Source organism: Phyllopteryx taeniolatus, chromosome 7 (assembly GCF_024500385.1).
Source record: "Phyllopteryx taeniolatus isolate TA_2022b chromosome 7, UOR_Ptae_1.2, whole genome shotgun sequence".
In the NCBI taxonomy this organism is placed as follows: domain Eukaryota; kingdom Metazoa; phylum Chordata; class Actinopteri; order Syngnathiformes; family Syngnathidae; genus Phyllopteryx; species Phyllopteryx taeniolatus.
Window position 1 is genome coordinate 6,050,385 of NC_084508.1, and position 14,002 is coordinate 6,064,386.

General features: G+C 37.2%; 2 protein-coding genes across 13 annotated transcripts in view; both read right to left on the reverse strand.

Moving 5' to 3' along the window:
* il23r (interleukin 23 receptor) overlaps positions 1-496 on the reverse strand; it is a 32,881-nt gene extending 32,385 nt beyond the window's left edge. For both annotated transcript variants that reach the window (XM_061780136.1, XM_061780139.1), the window contains exon 1: positions 191-496. The gene's annotated coding sequence lies outside the window, so the exon portion shown is untranslated. The remainder of the gene's footprint in view (positions 1-190) is intronic.
* A 3,059-nt stretch (positions 497-3,555) lies between these two features.
* LOC133481154 (LIM/homeobox protein Lhx8) lies at positions 3,556-10,664 on the reverse strand. Of its 11 annotated transcripts, none has more exons than XM_061780208.1 (9): positions 10,517-10,647; positions 9,970-10,134; positions 7,861-7,986; positions 7,422-7,633; positions 7,235-7,342; positions 5,669-5,886; positions 5,339-5,442; positions 4,403-4,498; positions 3,556-4,290 (listed from the first exon to the last, which is right to left on the reverse strand). In XM_061780208.1, the coding sequence occupies exons 2-9, from the start codon at positions 10,027-10,029 to the stop codon at positions 4,063-4,065; spliced, it is 1,152 nt and encodes a 383-aa protein (XP_061636192.1). In that variant the 5' UTR covers positions 10,030-10,134; positions 10,517-10,647; the 3' UTR covers positions 3,556-4,062. The 11 variants fall into 11 exon arrangements, with proteins under 11 accessions (XP_061636192.1, XP_061636198.1, XP_061636195.1 ...); XM_061780214.1 differs by lacking the exon at positions 9,970-10,134 and adding an exon at positions 8,841-8,871 and having other exon boundaries at positions 10,517-10,643; XM_061780211.1 differs by lacking the exon at positions 9,970-10,134 and having other exon boundaries at positions 7,422-7,543; positions 10,517-10,664.
* Positions 10,665-14,002: the final 3,338 nt, after the last annotated feature.

Genomic DNA, 14,002 nt, shown 5'->3' on the forward strand with positions numbered 1-14,002 from the left:
CTTAAATATAGGGGGGGTAATTCAGTAATTATTCAATTAAAATGTATTGGACGTCGAATGCCATTATTACTAAAGAAACACAGTCAGCTTTATCTTCCAATACATCACCTCAAAACAACTTCAAACATTGTATAGTGTATAAACTATAATGTAACAGTTCAACACTTTAAATAAAATACATCGTACTCACCGGAGATGCTAATGGAGACGCGGCTGTCTGTGGAAGCTAAAGCTACTAAGCTAGCTCGTACATGCTGCTCTGAAAGTGCAACCAAAATCCTATTCCGGGTAGAAAACAACAACAGCAGCACCTATTTTGGTGGACATAGGCCCACGAAGTCGAGTTAATAAACTAAATTTTTTTTAAAAATGAATTTTTAATCATGTCCAAAATCTTCCTCTTCAGTAAATCAATTCTCATGCAAGATATTCAGCTCAACCAATCAGAGGGCTATTTAGCTGAGCCAATCAGAGGACGGCAAAAATATCAACGTGACGCAGCCTGGTGAGGGCGCCAAGTGGTGAATCTAAAATCTGATTGGTTCGCCAATTTCAAGGGTGTGTGTGTGTTTGATTTGGTTGACGCTTGAGATTGTGAAGGCCCTGGGGCAGATTACATTTACGTAGCAACACATAGAAGATGAAATCTGATTGGACAGAAAAAAAAAAAAGTCTACATATACAGCATTGTACAGTATGTACACGACACGTGCTATGAAATGAAGACAAAAAAACACTGAAATAAATTAATATCTATTCTCATATATATTATTATATACATATGTGTTGTTATATTATATGTATTATAATAAATAAATATGAATAAGTATTAATTTCCTTAAGTGGCAAATGTAGGTCAGTGCGTTTGCTAATGTTTAGGCCAACAGAGAAGGCTCTGAGAAGGCCCTCACGGCACACCAACTGCCCTCATGTCTTCCCTCACGACATCCATCAACCTTCTCTTTGGTCGTCCTCTAGCTCTCTTGCCTGGCAGCTCCATCTTCATCATGCACATATATTCTGTCTTACTTCGGCTAATCTTCATTCCTTGGCTTTCCAGTGCATGCCTCCATCTTTCTAATTGTTCCTCCACCTGCTCCCTGCTTTCACTGCAGATCACAATGTCATCTGCAAACATCACAGTCCACGGGGATTCCAGTCTAACCTCATCTGTCAGCATATCCATCACCACTGCAAACAGGAAGGGGCTCAGGGCTGATCCCTGACGCAGTCCCACCTTCACCTTAAATTCCTCTGTCACACCTACAGCACACCTGAAAAGTGAATACATCACTAAGTGAAGATGTCCTCAGTGAGCCCAAAGAGTAATTTATTTATTTATTTATTTTCTGGCTCCTCTTATTTTTCCAGCACTGCTCTTAACTAGAGCACAGGTGTCAAACTGGTGGCCCGGCGGCCAGATCCGGCCCGCCGCATCATTTTATGTGGCCCACGAAAGCAAATCAAAATTGCTCATTGTGTACTGGTGTAAGACCATTGAGATATTTGCAAGCATCTTTTTGTTACCAATCCCCCTTTGAAATGAATTGTAATAGTTGAAAAACAAGTTTTTATAGGCTTTGATTTCAAAGCTGGCTATTCATCAACGTGTTGTGTATACTGTAGGACAGTTCTTTTTGGTTCACTTGATTTTACACTTGGATGACAGTTGAGAATGTTAAAATCTGTTTTAATATAAATCAAAGATACCTTCAATTACAAATGTTAAAATTAAGACTTAGCATGATTTTAAACGTGTATGACAGTTAAAGTTCAAAAGGTCCCCCAAGTATAGCTTAATTGTAATACAATGACTGTCCACAGGAGGTCCCTGCTGTATTGAAACAGACTCGGGTGTTCACTTTCCTTCTGTTTTATACTGTACACTGTTTTGATCTGTCTAGCTGTGATGCTTTTTTTGCCACGAGATTTCTGCGGCGTGTGAAAGTTTTTTTTGTTTGTTTTTGTTATTTTTAATTATAACCTGTTTTTCTTACATGTACGTGTTTTTTTCCTTGAAAAAAACCCTGGCTTTTTCACTAAAACAGGGCTTTTTTCCTTTTAAAATACTACCTTTTCTCTTGGGGAAAAAATAAAAAAAATATTGGGACTTTTGCTTTCAAATATAGCTTTTTTTCTTTTAAAATACTCCTTATTTTTGAAAAAAAATGCTTTCTTCTTGGAAAACAAAATTCCTGAAAAACTGTTTTTCTTTGAATTTTCTTGTAATGTGTACTTTATTTTTTTTAAATACACTTTTTTCTTAGAAAACAATATCCTGACTTTCTTTAGAAATATTACTGTTTCTTTTAAAATACTACTTTTTATCTTGAAAGAAATCCTGAAAAAAAGTTTTGAACTTTTAAAAAGGTTTTAATTTATTATTATTTTTTAATATGACTGTTTTTCTTAAAAATACTACTTTTTTTATCTTGGAACTTGTTTCTTAAAAAAACAAAATTCACAAAAAAATTAATAAAAAAAACCAAAAAATGTATATTCAAACATTTTTCTATGTTAAAATATTACTTTTTATCTTGAAAAAAAATTCTTGAAATAACTATTTAGGACTATTTAAAAATATTTCTCTCCTAAAATACGACTTTTTATCTTGAAAGATTTTTGACTTTCTTCTTTTAAAAAAGGCCTTCTTCTTGAAAAACACACACACAAAAAAAAAAAAGATTAAAAAAAATATAAAATGTTTTTTTGAAAAACTTTGTTTTTGGGAAAAAAAAACGTTTTTCCTGAAATTCTTTGATTTTTTTATTTTAGGGGGAAACCATTTTTTTATTTTCTTACAATGATGCAACTTTGATCGGAATTTGCGCCATACATTCTGTTCTTGTATTAAACTGAGATGCTTGCAAGCATTTCGTCCCGCTTCGTAGGGCTGATGTAGCAGAAAGGATAGAAACAGTTCATGCAGAAGCTCAACCCGGTAGGTCAGCGTTACACAATATCTATTAAACGTGTCAGCAAGAATGATGGGTGCAACTGACGTCTTTTATGTGCCTCCCACCTTGTCGTCCCACGTGCCGAAATGAGATTCTTTTGGTCCACCACAGCGGAACAACAAGTAGACACAAGCAGTTCGAATGAGCGTGTGTGTATAGATGTGTGTGTGCAGGGGCGTCAAAAGGGGACAACTCTCCCAGGGCCCTGATCATTTGGAGGAGTGGGCTCCCTTTGAGAAATGATATCTGGAAGGAAAATCACAAACATTTGACATTTTTTCTTGAGAACAATACTTTTTTTTTTTCTTCAAAAATTTTTTTTCCTTTGAAAGGAATTCCTTAAAAAATTAATAAACTTACTTAAATAAACTTATAAAATAACTTTTTTCACTTGTAAAAAAGTATCACATTTTATCTTATGATCTTTATCTTAGATAAAGAAATACCACTTTTTTACCTTGAAAAATGTGAATTTCCTCTTACAAAATGACTTGGGAAAAAAAACCTTTTTCTTTTAAAAAACAAAAACAAAATCTAAATTATTGTTTGAAAAAATAATCAGGTTTATAAAGTGGGATTTTCGTTCATCACTCCTCCGTGTTTGTGAAATTAGACATTTATTTTCATAAAAGACACTCGACATACACACAATAAATTACATTTGCAGACCTTCAGATGCACGGCATTTGCAATTGGCACGCATCTTTTGAGGAGGTGGGCTGCATTCGGAGTAGAATTCACTAATATTCAGCAACTTAAAGCAGTGATGCTTCACAATAGAAAATCAAATAAGACATTATGAGGCAGGTTACATGAATCATATTTTTCACCCTTTGCAATGATCAAAGGTTTTTCACAAATTATCATGATATAACATAAGAAAAAAAAAAAAGGATAAATCATTCTTTCATACATTTTATCCTGGTCCCCCAGAGGTCAATAAAACCTAAAACGGCCTACCACGAGGCGTCGCACTTTGAGAATCACCGCTGTAATGCGTCACAGATTGAACTGACACGTGACAGACATGATTTATGAAGGGAGGGGGTGGGGGGTGGGGGGGGGGGGGGGGGGTGCTGATTCAAGTGAAAATCTGCACGGCGAGTCACTCGTACAGCAGTTCATAAAAGGCTTGGTGCTCGCTGTCGATGAAGGAGTGCAGCGCCGACAGCATGGAAGCTTCCGGGCCCCCGTAGGCCGTGTACTGCAGCTCCTCGGGGGTGGGCGTGGGCGGGGCCAGGCGAGCGGGCTGCAGAGAGGTCAGGGGGCCGCCGGACGTGTGGTTGGGGCTCACGTGCTTCTTGTGGCGGGCGCGGCAGTTCTGGAACCACACCTGCAACACGAAGGCCAACGCCAGATAATAATAATAATTGCGAAGAATGTGGAAGATGTTCATGTTGTTATTGTTTTCTATTCCTTGTTTATTCTGTTGACGACACGCTGACCTGTATGACTCTTCGACTGAGGCCCGTCTGCTCGGCCAGTTTCTGCAGCGTTTGAGCATCCGGGTTGTTGTCCTGCGCGAACTGCGCCTGCATCACCTGCATGTGTTAAAATAGATGTTTTTGAATACATACAGTCGAAAATTGGATATACATAAAATATTAGCGATCTCTATAATATTCAAAACATTTTTGTAATCCTTCTTATGCATAAAATATTAGCGATCTCTCTAATATTCAAAACATTTTTTGTAATCCTCCTTGTGAGGAGGTCATATTATATATGACATAAAAACAATATTATGACTATACAAAATATAGAGTTAAATATAAAAATATATACTGCGACTAAAGAGAATATATAGTAATATATGATCTATTTTGAAAATATACAATGTTTATTTTAGATTCTATGCATAAAACATTATAAAAATTTAGAAATGCATTGTCCTTTGTGAATATGAATACGTTACATTTTTTAAATATTTACTATATTGTACTATTTTTGTGTATATTTTATTTAAAAAAATCAAATGTAAAATTATGTAACTAAAATAGAATCATATACTGTATGTAAAAGATAAAATGTATACATACATTAATGTATCAAATAAAAATGTAAATATACCTAAAAATGTAATTTAAATAGTAATATAGTGTAAACAACGGAACATGTTTTTAATCATCCTTCTGAGGAGATCATATTATGTGTGGTATAAAAGCAATATCACAATTACATACAAATATAGAATTCAATCTAGAAATACAAATAAATCTATTTTATAAGATTCAATATTTACTTCTATATTTCATATATATATATTACAAACATTTATTTGAAAATATGTTTGCGTCACTTGCATGTGTGACATTTGAAAAACGAATGAATTCCATTAGAACGTCATTATGAACAAATCAAAGCATATTTCATATTTGTACCTGCAACTGGTCGGCGGTGAAGCTGGTCCTGGCTCTCTTGGACGGTTTGGGCTGGTTCATTTCTTGTTCGGTGGGCACCGCGCCCTCCATATTCACATTGCTGCCTGCAATCATCACAACAAGGATGTTCATTATACAAACAGAATTGTGCCCTTCTGTTTTTCATTTAAAAAAAAAAACAGCGGTTAAATTATGAATCATATTTCAAGTAGAAATATTAAGTGAATGGCTCAAGGTCAGTTCAGTCGTTAAAAATGTAATAAGCATGAAAATAAAAGGTATGACGTCACAGTATTATAGTATAATAGCAGAATAAATAAATTCCTTGACCTTTGTCGGCGGCCCTCTTGAGCTTGTCCAGCACGCAGTCGTAGTGGACTTTGCACAGCACCTTGTCGTCCACCAGGGCGAACTCCTCGCCGGTGGACAGCTGCCGCTTGCACGAGAAGCAGGCGAAGCAGGCCAGGTGGTAGACGTTGCCCTTGGCGCGCCGCACCCAGTCGGTGGCGTGGACGTGGCGCCCGCAGCACGCGCACCACGTGCCGAACCTTCTGCGCCGCACCCGCCGGACGGTAGCCGCCGTCGCCGTCATCGTAATCCATTCGTCGACGATCAAAATAATCGGGAGAAAAACGTGATGTTTCGTGAACAACTGAGGATAATCGCTTCGATGCATATCATTTGTTTCCCCTTTTACATTCGAGGAGCTGTCATTTAATCGTTATTATTATGAATTGGAAAAACAAACAAACGACGTTACCCTATTGTTGGAATAAAAAGTCTACACACCCCTGTTCAACTGCCGGGTTTTTGTAACATTTCAAAAATGAGACCAAGATGAATCATTTCATCATCTTTTCCCACTATTAATGTGACCTATGACCTGTCCAAGTCAATTGATTTTAAAAAAATATATATATTTTATTTCAAAAGTGAAAATAAACAACTGAGATAATGTGGTTGCACAAATGTGCACACCCGACTATATTTGAGGAAGTGGCTGCATTCAGAATGAACCAATCACATTCAAAGTCATGTTACAAGGGAGTTAGCGCACACTTGCCACCATTTAAAGTGCCTCTGATTAACTTCAAATAAAGTTCAGATGTTCTAGTTGGCTTTTCACATCCAAATCCCAGGTACTGTATAAGAGGGTGTGCACACCTGTGCCACCACATTACTTCAGTTGGTTATTTTTACTTCATTGGAAAATATTTTTGAAAAAGGTTTGTTTGAGTTGTACAGGTTATAGGTCACAACAATGGTGGAATTTTGGGGTGGGAAATGATTTGTCTTGGTTTCTTTTTTTTATGTCACAAAAACCTGGCAGTTGAACACGGGTGTGTAGACTTTTTACAATCACTGTCAGTTTAGTTCTTTTTTCATAACAAAGTATGTCACTTTTATAATAATGATTGATTTTTTTTCCTGCACTAAAATCCTTCATATTTGCGGTTCAGCATTTGGCTGATTTTATTTTATTTTTTTGGCGGGAGGGAGGAACCTATCACAGTGAAACTCCACTTATTGGCGGTATTTATTCATTTTTCCCGATCCGCTGCTTATTTGCTTTTATTTTTCAATTTAAAAAAAAACAAAACTCATTTATAGAAAAAAAAAAAAATCATGGCAATTATAATGAGCATCAATAATTCACAGATTTTTTTTTTGATTTGCTGTCAGGCCCGGTCCCGCTCTCTCTCTCTCTCTCTCTCTCTCTCTCTCCCTCTCTCTCTCTCTCTCTCTCTCTCTCTCTCTCTATATATATATATATATATATATTATATAAGGTTAGCAATCTAAAATTCACCCTAAATGTTCATATAAATCATGATTTCAACAACTGTTATTATCTCCACTAATGTTAATGATTGTTTCCTTTTACCGTAATAGTACCGTGTGTGTTCCGCTGAGTCATTGTTCATCATTTTCTTGTCCTCTTCATGAAAGTTCTGTTTAGTGACGCGCCCGCGCATGCCGCACATGCCACTGATAACGAGCCCACTAATAATATAATAAGTTTAAAAGAAAAGAAAACAACAAACAACAACAACAACAACAACAACAACAAACAAACATCTACCTGAAGTAATCCATCTTGCAGAAGACCTCCTTGTCCTTAATGTAGCAGCTGGTGTGGCCGCCGAGCGCGGCCTGGCACACGCTGCAGCAAAGGCAGCGCACATGCCACGACAGGTCGCTCACCTGCGGCACACGCGCGCACGCACACGCACGCACGCACACACAATGAAGACGATTGTTTAGTTCGTCTTGGGGCCTGTGAGGCATGAATACCTGCGTGCACGCAAAACACAATTTGCCTAAAGATGCAATAAAAATGTGAATGGGAAAAAAAATAAAATAAATATATATATATATATATATATACACCTGCATGAATATCTCACACACACATACCGACACCCACTTGTGCGCACACTCACAAACTAACACACGCACACAAATCCTAAAGCTGCTATAATAATGACACAGTAATAATAATGAAACAAACAAAAAAATACCTTCAATAAATATTTATCTACTATTTCTTCATTGCAGCTGGCGCACACGCACACGCTTGTGCCGAGAGGAGGCTCGGAGGACATCGTCTGCAGGCTGGACCGGATGTCTTCATCCGCGACCTCCACCTCGTGCGCGTGGGAAAGAAAAACAAACAAACAAAAATATATATATATTTAAAGCAGTCTTCGTGACACAGAAAGCTCCTTTTCTGTTATAATTGTATATACATTGCTTTTTCCAGATTGTTCTCTTTTGATGGGTATCAGTTTTTGTTGTTGTTGTTGTTTTTTCTAGCACGTAGCAAGTTTTATTTTGTATTACTCGGTGACTAAGGCTAAATAAAGACAGTACACTGTAAACTGCATTTTTGTTAGATTTGTGGTAAAACTACAAACTAATGATTGCAATTTTCCAGCACAACAAAATAAAGTAGAATTGACTTAAAATGTTATAACAGTGAATATTATTGATAGGCAAGACTTACTTTATATTTTGTAGAAGAGTTATTTTCTCATGGGAAAGTAATAAATTAATTTATGACAGATAAGGTTACTGGGAACTAAATCCACAGAATTATTTTTGGTTTTTTTACCAAATTTTCAGTTGCAGATCATTTAAATGTGGTAAACTGAGGCAATGTGCCCCCTTTTCCTTGAAAATAAAACAATATTATATGTTTCTTTAACACACTTTAATCATGTGCAACCAATGTACATATTCGAATTAAGCATTAAATTAAAATCATACCATTACAACGTTTTTTTTTAAAAATGAGTTCCTATTGTTACAGAGATGTTTTTCTTTGTTTTTGTTTACAAAGAGTTGTTTTTGTTGTTGAAAGTACATTTTCATCACTCTGAGTAGAAAGTGACCTCTTCCGAGATTTAACAAGGTGGGGGGGGGGGGGGGGAAACCAAATGAGTTTTCCTAAAAATGATATGACCTATAAATGTTTTAAGAATACGACTCCTTACTTTACCTTCAAACGATGGAACGTCACAGCAAATTTACTGCAAAACATTATGAAATGACACTTTGAGGTTATTAGAAAGAGAAAACAAAACAAATCAAAATCAAAACGCCAATGTGAGGGTTTGTTTTGGTTTTACGGGAATGTTACAGTTTAGAAACAAGCCTATTTGCTCTAAAGGTAGTGTTTAAGTGCCATTTATGAATATAAATGTATTTTTATGTTGTTTTTAAAGCCTCCTCATCCCACCAAGAGCGGTCGCATGCGTCCAAAAGTTTGTCTTTGGGGTCCTTTTCTCTCCCCAGGCAAAATTCGAAAGCATTGTGGACAAAAAGTAATGCATTATTGTACCAAGAAAAGTCGTTTTTTGGAATTTTGGGGGGAAATATTTGCTCACTAGTGTACAGCGATAACAAATCCCAGCACTCTGGTGCAAAATAAGAGCATATTTATAACCATTTTCAACACATTAGTCGACATCAAAGACGTCATTTGATGTCTAATGGGAAGAAAAGCGTTTGTTCTTTTGAACTAACTTTATTAAAAAAAACAAAAAAACAGGTTTTTGAAAACCACCCTTAATTTTAGCTTCAAAGTGATAGCAAATCAAAACAATTCAAATGTGATTTAAAGTGCCAATCAGCGTATTTGTTTCGGTTTTCCGAATACTAAACAGTGAAAAAATAAGCATATTTGCTTTAAAAGTACTGTATAAGTACTTTTTAACGTGGACATAAATGCATGTTTATGTTGTTTTGAAAGCCTCCTCATCCTTTTCCTAAAGTCACCCCTGTCCATATATATATATATATATATATATATATATATATATATATATATATATATATATATGTACTTGTTTTAACTTTTAAATGAATTTTACAAAAATACCTTATTATCTTAAAAAATGACTCCCAAATTTATCTTCAAAATGATATCCAATCAAAGCAACTTCACTGCAAAACATACGCATACACGCAATATCATTTTGGAGTCATATTTACAACTGCGTGTTTTAGTTTCACGTGCACAAAATCGTCAAAAAATAAAAGCATATGTACTTCAAACGCGCAATATAAGTAGCATTTGTAATGCCAAAAGTATATTTCTGTTGTTCTGAAATCGTCCTCATCCCTACCAGGGGGTCTGCTGCTGTGTCCAAAATGTTGCCTTTGGAGTCCTCACATGCGGCGCACATCTCCCGTTTTCCCCTTGCGCGTGTCCTCCCTGCTTTCGCGGTGCGTTCAATGACCCCCCGAGGCAGTCCGCACGCTCGCCATAAATATCATCAGCTGGCCGCTCACTTGCTCGCCATGACAACGGCAATTGCAAATTGAAGAGAGACGCCGACGAGTCATTATTTGGACAAACAGACGGCACTTGAGCCGACATCTTTTTCTTTTCTTCTTTATGAAAAAAAAAGAAAAGAAAAAAAGCTCCCTGCTAAAAGGGCGTTGATTTATTTAATAGCAGCGATTAAAAAAGTCAAGGTAAAAAAAAAAAAAAAAAAAAAGGTGAAGAGGTCTCATTAACTGCTTGAGTTTTAACGACAAGGGAAGGAGGAGTCCTTCCTGTGGCTAATTGGAGAGAGCAATTAGTCCCAATATTGAGCCAGACCGGACCCCCAGAAGCTGCGACCCCCCCCCCCCCAGGCCAAGGCTCTCCATCCCCGGCCACGCACTCACCTCCTCGCCGGAGCCTGCAGGCAGGATGCAGCGTTGAACTTTCCCCTCACTTTTCCAGCGCATGTCTGTTGCTTCTTCGTCGTCTTTCTCTGCTTCTCCCGAAAAGTGATCCTTATCGAGGGAGGATCACAATTCAGATTTCAGATTTCATATGTCACCTTCAGCCACGCCCGCCCACTCGGTAATTATCTGCCTGTGTGGTTTCCTTGGAAGAGTGCAAAGGAGAAAAAGTACAATATGTAATAATAAGGGCGGTATTAAGAGGTGCTGGAAAGGTAAAAATAATGAGCGAGAGTTTTCGGTTTTGTTGTTGTTGTGTGAGAGGTTTTGTGGTGATGGTGAGAGTTGTTTTGAGTGAGAGAGTGTTTTTTTTCTTCTTTTTTTCAACATGAATGTTTTGAGGAGGCCACTAAAGCGGCGTGTATATGAGAGGTTTTTTGTGGCATGAGTGTGAGTTTTTTTGGTGGGAGTGAAAGGTTGAGTGTGAGTGATTTTTTTTTTTGTACGTTTGAGATTTTTTTGTTGAGAGGTTCTTTATGAGTGTGTGTGAGATTTTTTGTTGTGTGGTTGTGAGTTTGAGAAGTTTTGTGTGAGTGAGTTTTTAGGTCGGTGTGAAAATTGGTGAGTGTGAGTTTTTTTGTACATGTGAGTTTTTTTTTTAGAGTGAGAGAGTTTTTTTTTTTTTTCCACTGAGAATTTTGGGTAAGTGTGAAAGTATGGCTCAGTTGACCATCGCCTGCCCGTTCATAAAAACTGCGTAATTTCTGCTACGTCATCTTAGAGCACCACCAAGTGATCCAGAGCGCAGCATTATGTCATCTTCTCTTGTCGTGGAATGGGTGAAAATTACTTCTTTTTTTTTTTAAACAAATAATGGCTGTGGTTAATAGCTTTAATGTTCACAATAAATATACCTTTTAGGAACCTCTTTCGGGTATTTGATGAACACTTAGGCCTACTACGTTACAGTATTTTAATGTTGGTCATTATTGTGGCACTTGGAGCGCAAAGTATTTTTCTAGGAGCTACTTAGTGTAGAAAGTTTAAAAAGAACCACTGCAATACAGTAAAAAGGGCATATTTTGGTTGCATTATTAATAGTATTATTCTAATTAAACCACACCAACATTACAACTTCAAAATCAGAGCAATTTGGTTGGACAAAATTAGCGCTGTCACTATCAAATCTTTTTAGAATTGAATTTCCTATTGCTTATTGACTTATTATTATTCTTCCTACAATATATACAAAAAATGTAAAAATGTGTTTGACGACTAACAAGCATTCTATTCTCATGAATGAAACATGAGACAGTAAAATGCTAAATGCTAAACGGTTAGCCTTCTCGATTAGCATTTGCTCGCTAGCGGTACCATTGTAGGTCAAATAAACGCTAACTACCGTTCAACTCACTCATACTTATCATATTATATGTAAATTACACATCTAACTGCGTCTTAAAAAAATCACTTACAGACGGTCCTTTGTCGTTTATGGCAAAGTTTATAATTGGGTCCGTCTGCAATAAATGTCCGTGTGAAACATGGCCTGTGCCGACCCCTACCAGGACAAGCCGAAAGGAAAAGAAAAAGATTTATGAGAAATGCAGTACCGAATTTCTTTTGTGAATATTCCCTCTGCTCCTTTGAAGACAAATAGCAGATACTACGAAACATTAGAAGTCCTTAAAAGATAACATATTGTGACTTGTTTTTCTGTCTTTATTGCCTTGCTGGAGGTCTCTGTTATGCCTCACCCGCATTGGCATGACACCACATGAGCGTCCACATCGCATCATCTCAGGAGGGCTTTCGAGATTAGCAGTGCTAGCGTGCCTCCATGGAAGATGTGTCCTGTTCCAGCCGGTGCCGATGAATGCTTTTTTAAAATCAGATAACGCATTTCCAACTGCGCACCCCCCGCGCCCCCGGCACGCTCCCCACTAAACCCTCCGTCGGATAGAGAGGTCAAAAAGTGACAAAATCAAGTGTTTTATCATCAAAAGAGCAGACGTAAAGACATGGATACAACCCACATGTTGGCCAGATCCCAATCGTCCGCGTGTAGCGTTTTGCGGGATATGGAGCAGACGAAAACAATGTCAACAAAACTCCTCCGACTGCCTCATGACATCACGTCTGGACGCTGCACAGTGTTACGATATCAATACTCCTTCAGCCACGAAAGGAAGGAAAGTGTAAATAAAATGACGTTTTGATAACACTGCGGAACAAATTGAAAAATAAGTTCTGTTGAGCTAGATTTTTATGCTGATTAAAAGTCAAATTGGCATGTTGATTCCAAAATCGGAGTCAGTTGTTTTTTTTTCCCCAGCACGTCAAGTTTACCCTCCAGATAAGCAAAATTCCTCTGATTAGCTGTCGTAAGACTTGCCAGTTGATTACGATTGGACTCATCTACAGCTAAGTGGCAACTTGTTTGTGCAGTCACACTTGAGACGGTGCGGTGAGAGGTGTGTGCAGCCCCCAATAGGTCAGTCCTATCAATATCTGCATACAGAAAGCTAGCATAGCAGGAATTAAGAGGATTTTGCTGGCTTTTTCTCTTAACCTTGTAATCATGGGCATACCGTTTTGTTTTGAGAAGTTTTTATTTTTTTTAGTTTTCAAAGCTTCTAACTATTCCATCTTAGTGTTTTATTTACATAGCTACATACATTTTTCATATATATATATTTTTTAAGAAAACAGTGAGCTAATAGTGTTAACCGGCTGTATCGCGCGAGCTAATGCTATTGATGAGCCTCATGTGAAGGTGGCTTGTTTGCGATGAATAATTTCACTACTGAGTACTAAGGTCATTTATGTAACACGGGGTCATGATTGAGTACATGTTAGATGCATGTATACGCTCTGATTGTATGTGTTGCTGCTCCGTGTGTGGTAAAGGAGCAGTTGTTTGGAGAATTAGAATGACTGTAACATCAGTGCTAATTTCTGTTAACTCATTGTTGGCATTTCACATTATGTGTTAGCATTAAGCTAGTAGGCTTTCGTTAGACGAAATGAATGATAGATATACAGTATATATTGCAAATTCTTTGCAATAATAATATACAAATATCTCTTGAATGAAATTTGATTTTTGGATATAACTGTCCCTCTCGCAACACGATTGTCTATTTAACTTAATGGTTAGCATGTTCTCTAGTTATGTCTGCTGCTCCTTCGCCTTTCAAACTATCTCCAAACGTAGTGGACGTTATAGGTTCAGGACTTTTCTTACGTTGTTGGCCAGTTATTACGTTATGGGCCTATTACATAAAAAAAAAAAAAAAAAAAAAAAAAAAAAGGGACAATTTATTACGTTCATGCGCCGTTATTAGGTTCTGGGCTTCTACAAGCCACGTAGCAGAAACACACACAAACAGATCATACACGAATACTCACAGGCATATAGTCTCTCCACTCTGAGGGAACGACGACAACTACTGAAGTTTAGTAGGGGACCTTTTCTGTCTCTTC